Here is a 15922-nt window from a genome sequence, read left to right on the forward strand (position 1 = left end):
AATAAAATGGACGGCCTATAACGTGATAAATTAAATAGAGTCAAAAATTCGTTCAATAAAGGCAATAATTGTGGTTTTTTTACCGCAAGAAAAAAATATAAACAAAATACTAGGGAAAAAATACTGTACAGATAATCTCAATAAGTGTTGATTTTACTTAACTCATAAATCAATTAATTTCCTCACATCTTAAATGATTAAATTAAAAAACGTAGAAAAATTTTCGAATCGAAACAATAGCAAGTATTAAAAATATTAATGATGGAGTGTTTCACGAAAACCATGTTGAATTATTGTTGATGTGAAAAGAATCGAGGTTTTCGCAGAACTTGTAATCTGTCAATTCTAATGTAGATTAATTCTTTCAAGCAATATGTGCTGTTTTTTGACTAGTCAATATATAACTAAGTATATGTGTATTTTTATAAAAAAAAGGCGAAAAACAATTTCGATATACAGTCTTTTATTAATCAAAAATATTCTGTATATTATAATTTTACTGTACAATGAATTTAAGTAAAGTAAAGTATGTACTGCGTTATCGATTAGATCATTTATTTAAGTTCCGGGTGCTTTTTGATAAATATTTAGTGATGTACATTGAGTCCGTTCTCAGCAAGATCGAAGAGAGTAATCTTAGTTCGGTGAGTATTATTGTAATAATTTCACGCCGAAATTATAGATTTAATTTTAGAACTATATTATAAGTAGAAAAAATTTACTAAGTACATTTCATTTCAAAAATGAAATAGCTTATTGTACATATCTGTTGTTTGAATGAAATTAAAAGCAATTCAAATGCATTGGCGCTATAATAACACAAATTTATTTTTCCTGCAAGCCATACAAATATTTCATACATACAATTTTTTATTTTTACATTTAAATAAGTACTATGATATTAATTTTCATTATAGAATGATCAAATCGAAACTCCATTTGTTACACATTACAAAGAGTTTATTTGACTACCATAATTGAGCATTCTTTTCTTATTGATAGTTTTTTTAGTTTGAAAAATGTTAGTATTGATCATAAACGATTTATAATAATAATCTACAATTAATTGAAAGAAAAACTACCTAGTAATTGCGTCTCTAAAAAAGTTTAAGACGTTTATAGGCTGACCAGTTCTGGAAGTACTTCTCATAGGTATGATAATTTTTATCGCACACTAGATACGCTTTGTTTAACGCAATTTCATTTTTATTCGATCACACATATTATTTGATTCTTTTTCGAATGAATTGCAAAAGTTATACGACACCGCTAACTTATCATTGACTGAGCACATTGTTTAAGCATTTATAAATATATTCAAACCAGTCATTGTTTTTTCTCACAACATCATTATTTTCATTACATAAGGCGAGTAATATTGATTTAATCTGTTGAGTTATAAGGTTTCTTATCAAAACTACATTATTCTCTATTTCGTGATTAAGCTTTTAACACAAAATTCAAAAACATTATAAATTTGTGTACATTTAAAAATGACTTATTGCAATTCATTACATCTAATGTATACACTCATTTGTACAATCTTATTTGTCTTTTTAGTATTTATCACACGGTTTATAAAAGTTTTAATCGTTAAAATATTTTCGTAAATTTCGGATAATTTTTTGTATAATAATAAAATTGTTTGTACTCTCAATGATATTTTTAGTTTTTAGCATGGCTTCGATTTGTATACTTCTGAGCATACATATTTCATAACTAACGAAATATGCTTTTATAATTAATTAAATTTTTAGTGGTATAAATCATTTGTTTCCTTATGAAAATTTAAAAAGAAATAACTTATCGGTGGAACTAAGGTATAAAAGTTCTATGAAGGGCCAACAAAATCTATTTACAAAAAATATTTGCGTGCGAACATATTCATTTTAAAATAATAAAGATATGAAATAAATTAACAAAATTAAAAGATTTAAGTCTACTTCTCATTAAAGCAGTTTTTAACAGTTTGCTCTTATCTGCATCATAAAAGAGTTTAAAAAAAGTTTGGCAATTGATTGTAATCTCACCAAAATAAATAATAATACAATGGGATTATTTAAAAACTTTTGTCGACGTTGATCTTATTTTTATATGTCGTGGCTTCAGAAGTTAATAGACTTATTTGCATTTAAATGGCATCACTGCATCATTTTCACATCATTAGAGATATTTCATTTCAAAAATTTGTCAAAAATGTGCTTAAAAAATTACAGTAGTAGCTCTTTCATCAAAATAGAATAGCCACGACATTTACTTGACCACTATGTTTCCAATCTTAAATATTAGAATAGAAACAAAGTGGTCTGTCTTGCTTGCTATTTAGTTGCCTCTGGTGGGCAGTCAGGCTGATTATTAGGATGAGCTGCTGTAAAAGCAGGATGATTTTCGAGATGCCTATCAATGCGCAAAATTGTAGGAAACGGCCTCAAATCTACGTGAAATCTTCGTGCGTTAAATATTTGCGGAACTAAACAACAATCGGCTAAAGTTATGTCATCCCCGACGCAATATTTTCCAGCACTAGAAGATAATAACTTTTCCACAGCTAAAACAAAAGTTATATTTAATTTTAAAAATGCTAATTAAATATTTTCATAATTTTATAATAAATCTGTACCGGTAAAGCCTCTTGTAATCCAATGTTGAGCCCATTCTTTCTTACGTTCTTCTCCAACATAAATAAGAACAATTAAGTTTTGTAGGGGTTGAATTCCAGAAGAAATAACTTCGCAAATTTCTCTAACCCTTGCTCTTTTTATTGGATCTGCTGGCATAAGTGGTCGATGTGGTCTTGTTTCTTCTAAGTAGAGTAAAATATTAAACTGAAAAAAGTATCTAGTATTAGTAATGTATTAGCAGTTTTGGATGCATTATAATTTTACTGCTTGTAGTCAATTTAGTTTCTATCACTGTATTCAATTTTGGGTTTCATTTATCAACTTTTCATTGAATTTATTTGCTTACTAAGTAACCATGCATATTATGCATCCACCATTATTGCAATTCATATTGTCTTACAATGTTTATCTTGCACTCTATCATTTTCTCAATATTTTATAAAATTATTAGATTTATTAAATAAAATGTTTTCTTACAGATTCAATTAATGTATGATTATCAATATGGAGGGCCGGGACCTGTTCCATCGGATTGACCTCTCTGAATTCATTACTATGCTGTTCGCCACCATTTTTCACTAAACTAACTGGTTTTATATCATAAGGAATCTCTTTGAGGTTTAAAGCTGTAAAAATAAAGGAGATATATGTATATAATTTATATAATTAATAATATATAATTATATGTATATAATTTGTTAAAATTTTAATCATATACTTTGTTAACTTTGTTGTTGTGCAATATAGTAATGTTAGTTTAACTACATTATTAATATTACATATATTTTTGCAATAAAAATTTATTTAATTATAGTTGTGCATTCTACTTACCAATTCTAACTCTCCATGAGCAAGAACTCCTCCAATATGAATAAAGTACTGGCTAAAAAGATTAAAATAAAACATGAAACAAAATGACTGTTAGAAATTGAATATTTACAAGAAAAAAATTTACAAGATCGTAGAGTATAAGAAACTTCTAATTTCATATTTAAAAAAAGGGAGAACAAAAACGATTTTATAAAATGCAATAAAATCTGAGTTTTAATTAAATAATTGTTAAAAAGAACTGAATTCGCTCAATTTTGTAGAATATTAAAAAATCCTCCAAGATCAGTGTAGTAAAATGTATGCAAAGAAAAAACCAGCTATGCTAATGAAAGCTAGTTTTTTGAAATTCCATTTAATAAAGATGCAAGCAACAGGAAAAACCGGAATGTCAAATATCCATGATATCAATAAAAACGCTCATCGTCAAGAAGGACGCTGCTACACATGCACTATCACGCGGGCTGAAATGATATGCATCATTTTTGAACCCTATACGTACCACCCTTTAGCCTGCACCGTCGAATATTCGTCAATAACTTCAACTAAATATGCGCGTTTGCCGGCAAAAAAATTTTGGCCGGCTATTCGAACAGTATAATATAAAAATAACAAAATCTATTACGAGTTATTTTCGAAAATAATTTCTTGGTGGTGAAAAAAAATTGAAGCTTCATTGAAAAGTTTTAACAAAATCTAAAATAACTTTAGCCCTGTAAGCCGAAAGCGACATCATCCACCCTCATGTATGATGCCGTCAAGCACAATAGGTAAGCTCCTGCATTTCAGTATATTTTAGATTGAGAGAATCAGACTACCTAAAAACGCGACACAATTATAGAAAAATAAATAATGTAATTTACCTTTCCAATAACGGACATTTTTCTCTTTTTCAATGATATTTTGACAATGAAATTCCGTTCTTTCAACTGGAAAAAACGCACGCTTATATTCGCCTGACTTGCAGCTGCCCTGCCGTTTTACTCGGTCTGCAAACGCTAACTGTGCGCGCCGCGCGGCCGGCCCGGGTCTCTTCCTGCGAAGCGTGCAGGAAAATCTATCCAAGCGGCTTCTCCTTTCCCCCTATATACATTTTATATCCTGCCCGTCACAGTGCAATTCACCAAAATCTGGCCTAGCCGCTATGGGGATGTAACAAAGGATGACTGTCAGGTTACGTATTAGGCTTTTTCATCTAGAACTAGGAGCTGCATTCAATTTCGTAAACTAAATTTCTGGTTTAGTAGTAGAAGAGAGTAATTCCCAAAGCACATGTGATAGTACAATTTGTTATTATTTTGCATAAAATGTTTATGTACCTTAAAAATGTTAGTAATGTATACCCTCATTTTTCAGTTTCTACGTTCACCCGCATATACCTTACACTCATGCATATTGAAGTATATATTTTTCTATTACTGACAATGCAGTGTGAATAAAAATAAAAATTGTTTCTGCTAATAATTGTTCCTTCCTTTTTTATTAATTAAATTACATCTAGTATAGTTCTCATCTCAAGTTAAGAATGTGCTTGGTAGATCCTTAATCTAGATAATCATTTTACTTTACTTTATGAATTTGTATAACTTTGAGTCTTGAAAAAGTATTTGAATTTTGGCTTCTTATGTACAAACTTATTGCTGGTAAAATATTAAAATTTTTAAAATAAGAGTGTAGTGGATAGATCTAAAAAGTCATGACAAAAATATTTTTGTTTTTTATAAAATTGTTTATTCCTTAAATCTAAAATATTGTACTTTCCAATTATAAATTGGTTTATACTTAATTCTAAAATTATTTACATGTCAAATATAAATCAATTTCTTTTAGCCTTCATTTGAACCCTGCGACTTTTGCCTGGTCGATTTTTCTGGCCAGTCTTACTTTGGTTCTTATTTCTTCCTTTGTTAAACTTTGAATTTCCAGATTTTCCAGGTAAGGAGTATTCTTGTCCTGAATATCCAGAGAGATCAGCTGCACTTTGTCTATCATTTTTCTTAAGACCACGCTTCTTACCACCAAATCCAAATTTCTTATCACGCATCTTTCTTCCTGCATTTACTGGTTTCTTTTTATTTTCCAAGAAATCGAGATTATTAGTTTTACCTTTACGGTATTTTTTGATTTCATCCAGCATTTCTTTCTTCTCAGCATGTTTCTTCAATGTAGATGAAATTCTCATCTCTTTGGCCATTTTTCGTTGAGTTCTCTGTTGACGTGCTCTTTCTGATAATTGTGCTTCCTTCTTCTTTTTCTCAAGCACCAGCTTCACTTTAGTCATATGTTGGTCACTTTTCACCATTTCTCCAAAATAGTCTTCGGGTCTTTTAGTTGGAATTCCCAACTCCTTCAATTGGCTAATGCCTTTTAAAACAGCAGCTTGAGCTTGTCGATAAAACATGGACTCTCTTTTGAAATCATTAATAACAGGGTCATCTTCAAGCTCAACAGCTTTTTCTTTTTTCTTTCCTTTTCCCTTAACATTTGACTTGAGCTGTTTTGCACGTTGTTCTTCCTGCTGCTCCATGTGGATGGCCATTTCAGGAGCCATGGGAGCTAAAGCATTGGTAAGAACCAATTTTTCTACCCATGGTAGATTCAACTTTAAACTATTAATTTGATTCTTAAGAGCACTCTAAAAAAAGAAAAATCATATGATATAATCTGTGAATGTTTCTTTAACTAAATACAAAAATGTCAAACTTACCACATTGTTTTTATATTCTCTGGGTGCTTTTACAGGAATGTTTAAACCTGGTTTAAGAAGACCTTTAGCGAAAGCCTCTTGTAGCTGTAAATAAAGTTTCAAGGTTAGAATAGTAAAAATCACATTGATTACAATTCAAGAAGTAAAAAAAGTCGAACGATTATAAAGTGGCTAAATGTTCAAGACAACTTACCTCTTCATCAGAATCCATTTTATTGTTTACAATCTTTTTACTTGTACAATTATTTCAAAGATACTTGTTACCGCAGTCACATGTGTTCAAAAGCATGTGTTGGCTAGCTCGATCTTCTCTCAAATTCATTAAAAATTCACCCGGCCGTACGCCACAAGGCGCTTGTGTAGTTGGTAGGACCAAAGAGTATAGCAGGCGCGCACAATTCAAATACAGTTTACGACGGTGTTTCATCTAAATTAATTTTTATTTTAATTTGATTTTTCGAAAGTTCGCTTCTATGTTTGACCAAACATAGAATTCCCTTCATTATATAGATCACTGATTATTTTATACAAAATTTTATTGTTATGTTTCACACAGACAGTTTGCACAAAATCGTGTAATAATTGGAATTTTCCGATCAAACTTTATGAAAAGTTGACAAAAATGCAAGTGTAATTATTCCTGTAATTTGATGAAAGGTTGAGATTATACCACTTGTTGAATTTTTTTTAAATTAAAATTTTTTTTCATGTTTGTCTATATTTTTATATTAAATTTGATTATATTCACGAAAATGAATAGTAATTTTGAGGAATTTCGTATCGAATTCTATAAACAGATAGCAGACACACCGCGTCACTAAAGTGACGCAGTGGACTTATTGTAGTATCCTAACCTATTCTTTTTATAGTAAAAAGCTTTCAGTGAACTTCCAATCTTGATTCGAAGTAACCATTCGGCCTTTATACGTTGAGCGTTGTTTTGAATTCGAAATAATTTGCATGACTATTCTTGACCAGCAATCATAGAAAATAACAAAAAATGTTTTTTAAAAAAGCAATAAGAGAATTTTTTCGCCAACGAATGAATCCCATTGACCCTAAAGTTGCGACGTTATATAAATATAAATTGTCGCTTATTTATGTTATTGTGGGATGGAATCTAATTGGATTAACTTTTTACATGGTTGTCAATGACAAGCTACCAAAAAAACATGACAGTATGTATTTGTCAATAACCAATTACCATCGGTTTGATTCTTTTCTATGGAAATATTAATATTTTTTCAGGTGTCGATTATGTCAAGTTGCTAGGAATACAAAATGCTAATGTAGTTAAATTTCAAGGACTTACAAAAGTTGAAGATAAGGATGTTCATATAACTGAAGACGAGATCCAGAAGTTCCATGGAGTTAGTCCTAAAGAGTCTGATAAACAAGTAGAGAAGAAATCAAGTTAAATAATAACAAATAATGTCCCAATGTAAATAATATGCATATAATATTAAAAATTATTAAAATTTTATTGTAATACATAAGGTAAAATACACTGCATTGATTTATTTTCTAATAATCTATTCCAAAAATATATGCAATTATCACTATACACTATACATCCATTAATCGATAGATTAAAATAACTCAGTAATAACAGCTCTATTAGAATTTTCAGAATCTCTATCTGATTCCCTTGTTCTTTGTTCTATTTCGTAACGTAGAGCATTCCTGTAAAATTTAAATTCCATTAAAATTTTCTTCAAAAAAATTGTAAATTTGAAAAACTCAAGTCATACCTATATTTTTCGTATTTCATAACCACTTCTCTTACTTCTTGAGTAAATAATCTTACTAACATTGCATTAAAACAATCAAGTTCCGGTAAGCGAAATAGCTCCCATTTTAATTTGGCATCTAATTCAACTGATGCACGACTATAAACATAAATCCAATTAGGAATTTCTTCATTAATGTAAGGGTTTGCTGGTACTAAAACACTATGTGAATGAAAGTTGGTATGTTGAGGTGGAGGAATCACTCTAACAGCTTGTAACTCAGTTGGATAACATGGATGTTGATATTGTGCTTCCCTTGTTATGTGACTAAAAAAGTATCAAATAATTCAATTAATTACTAATTTTACTGTCAACTGCAATATAATTTGCATACTATCAACAATTAAAATTACATACTTTACATAATAAACTCCATATTCAGCAGAGTCTATCCTTTCCCAACCAGTAGGTAAACCCTCTTTTTCTAAGGGATGTGACCAATGTGTTGTTCTAGTATTATGATCAACATAATACTTTCTTCCTCGAAGAGTAAAATAAACAGACCAGCCAAGTGGTAAAGGTAGTTCCTCTGGTGGTTCACTACTACTACAGGTAGAACTTTCTGGTTCCGAATGACTATATCTAACAAATTGTAATTTATAATTAATAATTCAATAAAAATTATACTATAATAAAACAAAAAAAGGTTTTACTCTGTGTTTTGTCTGTATTGCACAAGTTGCAATTGAGAAGTAACATACTCTTGACAATTGTCAACTTCATAAATCAAAGGCATTTGTAAATTGACTGGGTTTCTGTCTAAATGAAATTGTGAACCAGAATACTGATCAACATATCCACAAGTTTGTGAGACTGCAGGTGAAAAAGTATTTGGGTACATAGGTGTAGTCAAAGGCATCACGTCTCGTGGACCAGAATTTATGGATAAACTGCCATACCTTATAACATTAGATTTATGATTTTTAGTTTATAAAATAAAACTTAAAAAAAGCAATCTAAAATTAAAATAAATAAACTAAAACCTTGCAGCTAAATCTGGTACTGAGTTGTTAGGTGTATATTTTCCTTCATGACTACCCAGACCAACGGCACTTAATGAAGGCTTTGTGTTACCAAACTTTTGTACAGTTGTTGGAGGTTGAGAACCAAAAGGCATAGTAGGCATTGTTTGATTTACCCGTCTTCCTCTCCTGTGTGGTTCTGTTGTCCAAACATTTATAACTAAAAAAATATGATAATTTCCATTTACAAACCAATAAATAAATTTTATTTACGATATGTTAGCTTTTAATGATAATCTATAAAACTTACTAGGCACTTCAGGTGGTGTATCTTTTTTGACATATTTGCCAACAACACCTTCTTTTATCATTCTGAGATCTTTATTTTTTCGAGATAACATCTCTAATTATAAGATTTGCTATCTTTTCTTCAAAAACAAAGAAAAAAACGCAGCACAAAGTTCTAAACATATCATAAAAAAATTCCCCTTCATATACACTTATGTATATGGTAAACCAGAAAGTTTGAAGTTGAAATATGATCGAGGACTAAAAATCTACGCCGAGCTCGCAAACCATGACGACTATTGTTACAGTTTTGCATCTTCTGGGTAAAAAAATATACCCACACAATTAATGGTACGGGTTAACAATTGACATCAGTTTTTCACAGTACACGAATAACCGTGACTTTTTATTTATTCCACTACTTTCACTGCATTATCTTGTCAAGAAAAATAAATTACTGATCCTGTTCGGCACTTGAAAAGCCACAAACGAACAACAACTGCTACTACTACTAAAACAATTTCACATAATTATATATCTACATTTATATATATAACTTTTAAGACGTATGATACGTTGTAAATATAATATCAACAACAAAATGTCAATGTGTATGTGTTGTATTTGTATATGCATGGATAAGCATGTGTCAAAGTTGGTTGGTGCTCACGCGCACGGACGTTGCGCATTGTATGTTTGTACGTAATTACGAACTCGCGTCTTGGTGGAACGCTGACGGTAAATGCATGTTTTAAGCGTCGAGACCAGAAAATGTAAAATAATGAATGTATCAACATTTAATTTGACATGTTTATTAAAAAATGTTTTGAGATGTTTTTGAATACTGAGGAGTTCCATTTTTAGAAATTATGTCATTAATCATTATTAGGGAAGTTCTACTTCTTATTTTCATTTGAGTTATTACTGTTTGTACGATTTACATTATCAGTTATGTTAACTACTTTCAATTTGTATTGAACTTTCTATATGTTTTTCAGACCAAAATGGGATTTTAATAAAACAATATTGTTATTATATAAATTTTATCGCTTTCTTTTATTAAATTTGTTACTTCTAGGTACAAAAGTCATTGATTTGTTTCCTCTGGTTTGTTGGGGCTCAACAGTTTCTTTATCTATTCTATCTTCAAAAGCGGCTTGCCTATAAAAATAAAAAATTAAATTTTAGCAGAGGTAACAAATTAAAATAAATAGTTTTCGAAAAAATGTTATGTACCTGCGCGCCTTCATTGCTTTTCCGACTTCTTTACCCCATGGCTTCTCATCTTCCGATGAATTTCCGTCGTACTCTATGAGCTTGGGTTTTGACAAACTAGCAACAACTGGATTTGTGAGTGCATACAGCTCACTATTAACGTCAATTTTGAATTCATCTTTACTCAGTAGAGATTTGAATCGATCGTCCACTGTAGAGCTTAGAGAAGCTTCTGGATTGACCTGTTTGAAAAGTAATTATTAATTAGTAAAATTGAAATTTTGAAGAGAATTATATAGTTTTTCCTTTTTCAAGTTCTTACCTGTACTCGTTTAGGTCTTTCTTCTTGAATCTTGCTTGAGATCTTCTGCTTTTTGAATTCTTCAAATTCAAATGGTCTCTTCAAAGCTCTGAATTTATTATAAAGTTTGAGATTCATGAAGTATCCATGCATGTGAGCTCTCAACAAATTCTTTTCAAGCAAGAATGGTGTATTTTGCAAATCTAATTCATCTAATTCTTCTTTCGTCACGAATTTATAGTTCTCATATAATGTTTGAGTATTTTTAAATTCAAAGTCATCAATATGACTATCAAGGTTACCACACCATTTTGGAGCTGGACCAAGACTGGGAATGTAATAAGTCAACATTTTTGGACTTTCATTGGCTGTATATATCATTCCAGTATTTGGGAAAACACAAAAATCATTGAAAGCATCTTCTGCTTCTATTGATGTATACATTTTACCCTAAAAAAACATAAATTCAGTTAAATCAAGTTAAAAAAATTTATTGGAAAATATGATTATTTATAAACTTACATTATCTTTGTTCCATATTTTAATTACGGAACTGTCCATTGAATATACTAAGTCCATACTATAATGGAATTCAATATTTCTTATAGGTAGCCCATACATGTGATCTTTGACAGTAAATGGACTATTTGATCTAATATCATATAATAATACTTGACCAGTGACAGTTCCAACTCCAACAGTTAAAGCCCCTTGACAATTAAGAGCTGTGATTGATGGTACAGTATCAAGGCTGCAGATAAAATGAGCTTAGTCAAATTTGTTCATTATATATACAAAAAGGGTAAAATGTATTTCTATTCTTACTTTGTATTATTTTTGATGCAACCAAATCCACAATCTAGAGTCCCAACTTTTTTTTTTACACGATGATCCCATGCTTCAACTTTTCCATCATTGGTACCCACTAACAATAATTGATGCTCTGGGTTAATGGCTACTTTGTTACAGCAATTACTATCAGAAAGGAATGGCTGTAAAAACTGTCCTCTTTCAAGATTCAACCTATATATTTCATTGCTAAAAGAAAAAGTAATAAAACATTAAAATATTAGTTATGCACACAAACGAATAACTTAAACTTGTCAATAAATGCATACCTAGTTCCAACAACAATCAAATCAGCAGAGGGATAATGAAATTTCAAATCTCTTCCAAACTTAGGTATTCGCATTCTGTAGTATTTACCATGTGCAGCGTGAAACTCAATGTGCCGGTCGCATTGTAAAAATACTAACTGTAAATACATAAATATTATTGACTGTACTATTTCAATCTTACTTATATATTTATTAGATTAATACATACCTTAGTGTAATCATCGGATAGTACTTCAAATGCAACAACTTCTGAATCAAAACATCTTTCAAATTTCATACTAAGTTGATGTACATCAAAACATTTCATTCTTGGTTTATATGTTCCACAGGCAAAAATATAACGTTCATCATTTGAAATTTTGATGTTAGTCGTAACATCTGGCATATCAAGCTCTTGAATCAACCTAATTTGATTCTGGATACCTGTAATAATATTATTTTTAAAAATTAGATTTTCACTTCCAATTTTCTGCAAATACACACTATAAGGACAAAAAACTTACTGGCATCACTTTTCATTAGCTTCTTTCGTTTTGCTGCAGGTAGAAACTGTTGAATAATAATATTTGTATGTTAATAACTATCTTACACCAAGTAAAGTTTTGAAAGAAAAATTATATCCAAATTCAATTACAAAAATTGAATGAAAACTGGGTTAACACTTACGTCTGGAATATTTTTGCCAGCATTAAGATTGTAAATCTTTACATCGTTGTTGTAAGACGCCTGCATTTTGATATCATATATTTCACTAAAATATTAATCACTTTAATGTTACTAAACCTATCAAACTATAAAAATATAACAAGTCTTTTCGTCTGCCTTGCACGTCGGTCTGTACTGCCACACGTGCTGCCGGCTACCGTGCACACGACGGTCGAGGATGTCAATCTGCGCACGTTTCGTTTGAGAGCCGCGCTTTCGTGCGCGGCAATATTCAAATGTAAGATTATGCAGTTACACAAGATATTAATATTTAGAGTTTCATTATTTTTTTCTATGATTTTAGTCAATTTTTTAAACAAAATAGTGTACTTTTTTTGCGTGTTTAAATTGTGCTTCTTCCAATCGACTGATATTTTTTCATTTAAATGCGCATTTATCGGTGTGAATCATCTGAACGATACATAAGGGAAATACGTATCGCAAATTAATGATCGTTTTTTTTTTTAATTTTTTGCAACTGATTGATCTTAAAAATATCATGAGCAAATGAACCGGCTAATAACTTCTATTGAACGATATAACCTTTCAAAACTCCAACAAATCCCTTCGTGTATTGAATAATTACAAGGGTAATTTGTAAAAAGAGTTCAAAAATTTTTTAACAATTTCAGTGGTTAATTGTCAACTTTAATCGAATTATACATAAGAGCTACAAATTGGTTATGCTCATTCGCGTTGTGTGTTTGGTGAATCAATTATAACTCTAGCGTACAATTGATTTTGAAAATTTTGTACTGATAAATATTATTAAATAATTGAAAATGAAATTTTCAAGAAAATTTTTATGGTGATTATTGACTAAAATGTGATGTGAAAAATTACTTGGATAGAGCAAACATTTTCGTATGGACAAAATGACGATTCCAAATGCAGGAATCACAGTGTCACTTCTTTGCAGGATGGAGTGCGGGTAATGAATAATTGTCGTTACACTATTTAATGAAAAAAATATAATATGAACTTTCACGAGCGTCGATTTTAAAAATCACTACCACACAGGCTTCGTTGGAACTTTAGTAGGACACCCGATGGATACCATCAAACTTTATCAACAGATGAGCAATGTTCCGATGTCCATCGGACAAGCCGCGATTAAGATAATGAAAAAGGACGGGGTATACAATTTTTTTAAGATTTTTTTCTCTACAAGCTCATATCAAACGGTGCTATCGTTATCGACACGTGCTCAAAAATCTTAGATACGAGGATTTTACAGAGGAATGATTTTCCCGCTGCTAGGCTCCGGATACTTGAATTCCTTGTATTTCGGCATTTGCGACATGTCCATGAATTATCTTCAACGCAGCAGGGGTCATACCAGAATCATGCCAACGAACTCGGGCTGGATGCAGGATCTCTTTGTCGCCGGTTGCGCCGCAGGTGCCGTCCAAACATTGATAACCGGCCCCACCGAGTTCATCAAAATTCGAATGCAAATGGGCAAAAGTATATTGAAGAGCTGAGAGTATAGTAACATGAATCAAGTTACTATAAATTTATAATTCGACTTCCGTAGGTGTCATTGTGAAGAAAAAAATCGGAGAAAATAAATACAAGAGAACCGTGAGCATGCGTTTGACCGTACTGGATATTTATCGGAAATTTGGCCTTCGGGCTTTCTCCACTGGATTGGTCATCACATTTTGGAGGTTCAACATGTGCATTATACAAAATTCGAGATAAGGACTCGACAATTAAATTTAAAAAATTAACATCTTTTTCAAAAAAAAACAAAAAAAAAACAGAGATGGTCTAGGCGGTGGTGTTTACTTATTGGCGTATCAAATGACTCGCCACTATCTATCTGGTCAATTGAACGTAGCTCCTGGTATCTACGAAACTATCGTTGCTGGAGGAGTTGCCGGTACATTTAATGATAATTTTCTATGTAGTCTAGTAATTTTAATATCCATCGAAAACAAGATTTTCCGACCCAGGGTTCGCTTCGTGGATTCCAGTCGTCCCATTGGACACGATCAAATCCAGGATACAGGGCGACGACTTGAAAAATCCATTCTTCCGAGGAGTGATTCACTGCAGTTGGCACCTGTATCAAGAGGCCGGAATTCTCGGATTCTCCAAAGGATTTTCCATGATAATAATAAGATCCATACCCGTCAACATTACCATATTGTACGGATACGAGCTCATTTTGAAGGGCTGTAAATCCTTCTCAGCGTGAAAAGCTGTTAAAAGTCAACACAAAACTGGCATGAAAGTAGAGAGTGACACTTATTTGCGGCGCAAATCGCGTATGTATATTTAAGATAAATTATATTAGAAACAAACAAACTTCTTTAACTTTAAATTTCACTGTGTTTATTTTAAATCTTTTGTACAGCGAGCTTTTTCCGAAGATTTCATCCATGAAGTTTCATTTCTCTTTCTAAAACTAATGGTAAATGATAAAAATATATATGATAATGGATAAAACATTTCTCTTCTGGATTTATATCACCTAATGTGTTTAGTTCGTGTATAATTTGTACGCAAATAAGCAAGTGAAAATAAGTCACAGAATAAAACGCATATATCATATTTATAAAACAGGTCATCTTGTTTAATCGGTGCACTGATTGTTTTTTCTTTGTTATTTTTTTCGCCTACAATTTACGAGACGTTGCACAAAATATTGAAAAATGATAAAAAATTGATTTTGATGATTAATGTGGTAAAAGTGCTTCTTACCGAAACCAGGTCAATCAGTAAGTATGTTAAAATCAAAGATAGAAAAAAGTCGTCATGTTTAGTAAATGTTGTAAAAACTCGGCAAACGTTTTTTTATACTATTTCTTCGATCAGAAATAGAATTTCATCTCAGTATTTGTTTTCACATTGATACATTTTTTCTTCTAGTTCGGGCAAACTATCATTTTCATTTCATTTCATATTAATGATTTTAATCATTCATTCACTTTACTCTTTTCACTATACCTATATCTTTATTATGCATTGGTATGAAATTTTTATAAACGATCCCACGTACACTTTCATGGTGGCCGGTGGGAGCACAGCTCCGAATAATTCTTATGTAATTAATCTCAATGATTTATTTCTATTTATAAGCAACCATAAATATTTCGGAACAATTGAGTTTATTTTATATATTTATCCCTTGTTTTATTACTCTCTTTTTTATTTAAAAAACAACATATACTTTTTGCGTTTTTATTTTTTCACAATTTCATTTGCTCAATTTAACACTAAATTCTCACACAGTCATACAATCTCTCACTTTTTCTCTTTTTTGTAATTATCTTCAACAGATACATGATATTTTCAAATATTAATATTTTTCATGTTATACACACGACGTCTACGGGTTTTCATTCTGAAAAAGTATGCTTGTCAATTAGCCGGTATGCA

General features: G+C 30.9%; 7 protein-coding genes across 7 annotated transcripts in view; 3 read left to right on the forward strand and 4 right to left on the reverse strand.

The window, feature by feature from the left end:
• LOC106659393 (RNA-binding protein Nova-1) overlaps positions 1–3434 on the forward strand; it is a 48241-nt gene extending 44807 nt beyond the window's left edge. The window contains exon 8 of the mRNA XM_023462155.1: positions 3101–3434. Within this exon, the coding sequence (XP_023317923.1) occupies positions 3101–3117 (17 nt within the window). The 3' untranslated portion in view covers positions 3118–3434. The remainder of the gene's footprint in view (positions 1–3100) is intronic.
• Positions 676–4429, reverse strand: LOC106659395 (probable maleylacetoacetate isomerase 2). The gene is made up of 5 exons (XM_014381945.2): positions 4313–4429; positions 3453–3504; positions 3099–3247; positions 2621–2825; positions 676–2548 (listed from the first exon to the last, which is right to left on the reverse strand). The coding sequence occupies exons 1-5, from the start codon at positions 4328–4330 to the stop codon at positions 2319–2321; spliced, it is 654 nt and encodes a 217-aa protein (XP_014237431.1). The 5' UTR covers positions 4331–4429; the 3' UTR covers positions 676–2318.
• A 626-nt stretch (positions 4430–5055) lies between these two features.
• Positions 5056–6679, reverse strand: LOC106659394 (probable rRNA-processing protein EBP2 homolog). The gene is made up of 3 exons (XM_014381944.2): positions 6350–6679; positions 6157–6240; positions 5056–6084 (listed from the first exon to the last, which is right to left on the reverse strand). Exons 1-3 carry the CDS (start codon positions 6365–6367, stop codon positions 5266–5268), a joined length of 921 nt encoding a protein of 306 aa, XP_014237430.1. The 5' UTR covers positions 6368–6679; the 3' UTR covers positions 5056–5265.
• A 185-nt stretch (positions 6680–6864) lies between these two features.
• Positions 6865–7631, forward strand: LOC106659392. Its single transcript, XM_014381942.2, has 2 exons — positions 6865–7334; positions 7405–7631. The coding sequence occupies exons 1-2, from the start codon at positions 7157–7159 to the stop codon at positions 7572–7574; spliced, it is 348 nt and encodes a 115-aa protein (XP_014237428.1). The 5' UTR covers positions 6865–7156; the 3' UTR covers positions 7575–7631.
• Positions 7632–7643: 12 nt separating this feature from the next.
• LOC106659391 (scaffold protein salvador) lies at positions 7644–9764 on the reverse strand. The gene is made up of 6 exons (XM_014381939.2): positions 9219–9764; positions 8930–9128; positions 8600–8845; positions 8304–8528; positions 7908–8213; positions 7644–7839 (listed from the first exon to the last, which is right to left on the reverse strand). The coding sequence occupies exons 1-6, from the start codon at positions 9307–9309 to the stop codon at positions 7746–7748; spliced, it is 1161 nt and encodes a 386-aa protein (XP_014237425.1). The 5' UTR covers positions 9310–9764; the 3' UTR covers positions 7644–7745.
• Positions 9765–10231: 467 nt separating this feature from the next.
• LOC106659389 (nucleolar protein 10) lies at positions 10232–12661 on the reverse strand. The gene is made up of 9 exons (XM_023462209.1): positions 12497–12661; positions 12334–12379; positions 12039–12253; positions 11831–11967; positions 11538–11750; positions 11235–11463; positions 10734–11162; positions 10433–10653; positions 10232–10357 (listed from the first exon to the last, which is right to left on the reverse strand). The coding sequence occupies exons 1-9, from the start codon at positions 12560–12562 to the stop codon at positions 10240–10242; spliced, it is 1674 nt and encodes a 557-aa protein (XP_023317977.1). The 5' UTR covers positions 12563–12661; the 3' UTR covers positions 10232–10239.
• A 749-nt stretch (positions 12662–13410) lies between these two features.
• On the forward strand, positions 13411–15670 carry LOC106659390 (mitochondrial basic amino acids transporter-like). Its single transcript, XM_014381938.2, is given in 6 exon segments — positions 13411–13466; positions 13518–13671; positions 13756–14046; positions 14111–14205; positions 14302–14420; positions 14494–15670. Coding segments are annotated over 6 exon segments (960 nt in total). The 3' UTR covers positions 14739–15670.
• The last annotated feature ends 252 nt before the right edge of the window (positions 15671–15922 follow it).

This window comes from Trichogramma pretiosum, unplaced genomic scaffold (assembly GCF_000599845.2).
Source record: "Trichogramma pretiosum strain Unisexual culture from Peru unplaced genomic scaffold, Tpre_2.0 scaffold9, whole genome shotgun sequence".
Taxonomy (NCBI): Eukaryota; Metazoa; Arthropoda; class Insecta; order Hymenoptera; family Trichogrammatidae; genus Trichogramma; species Trichogramma pretiosum.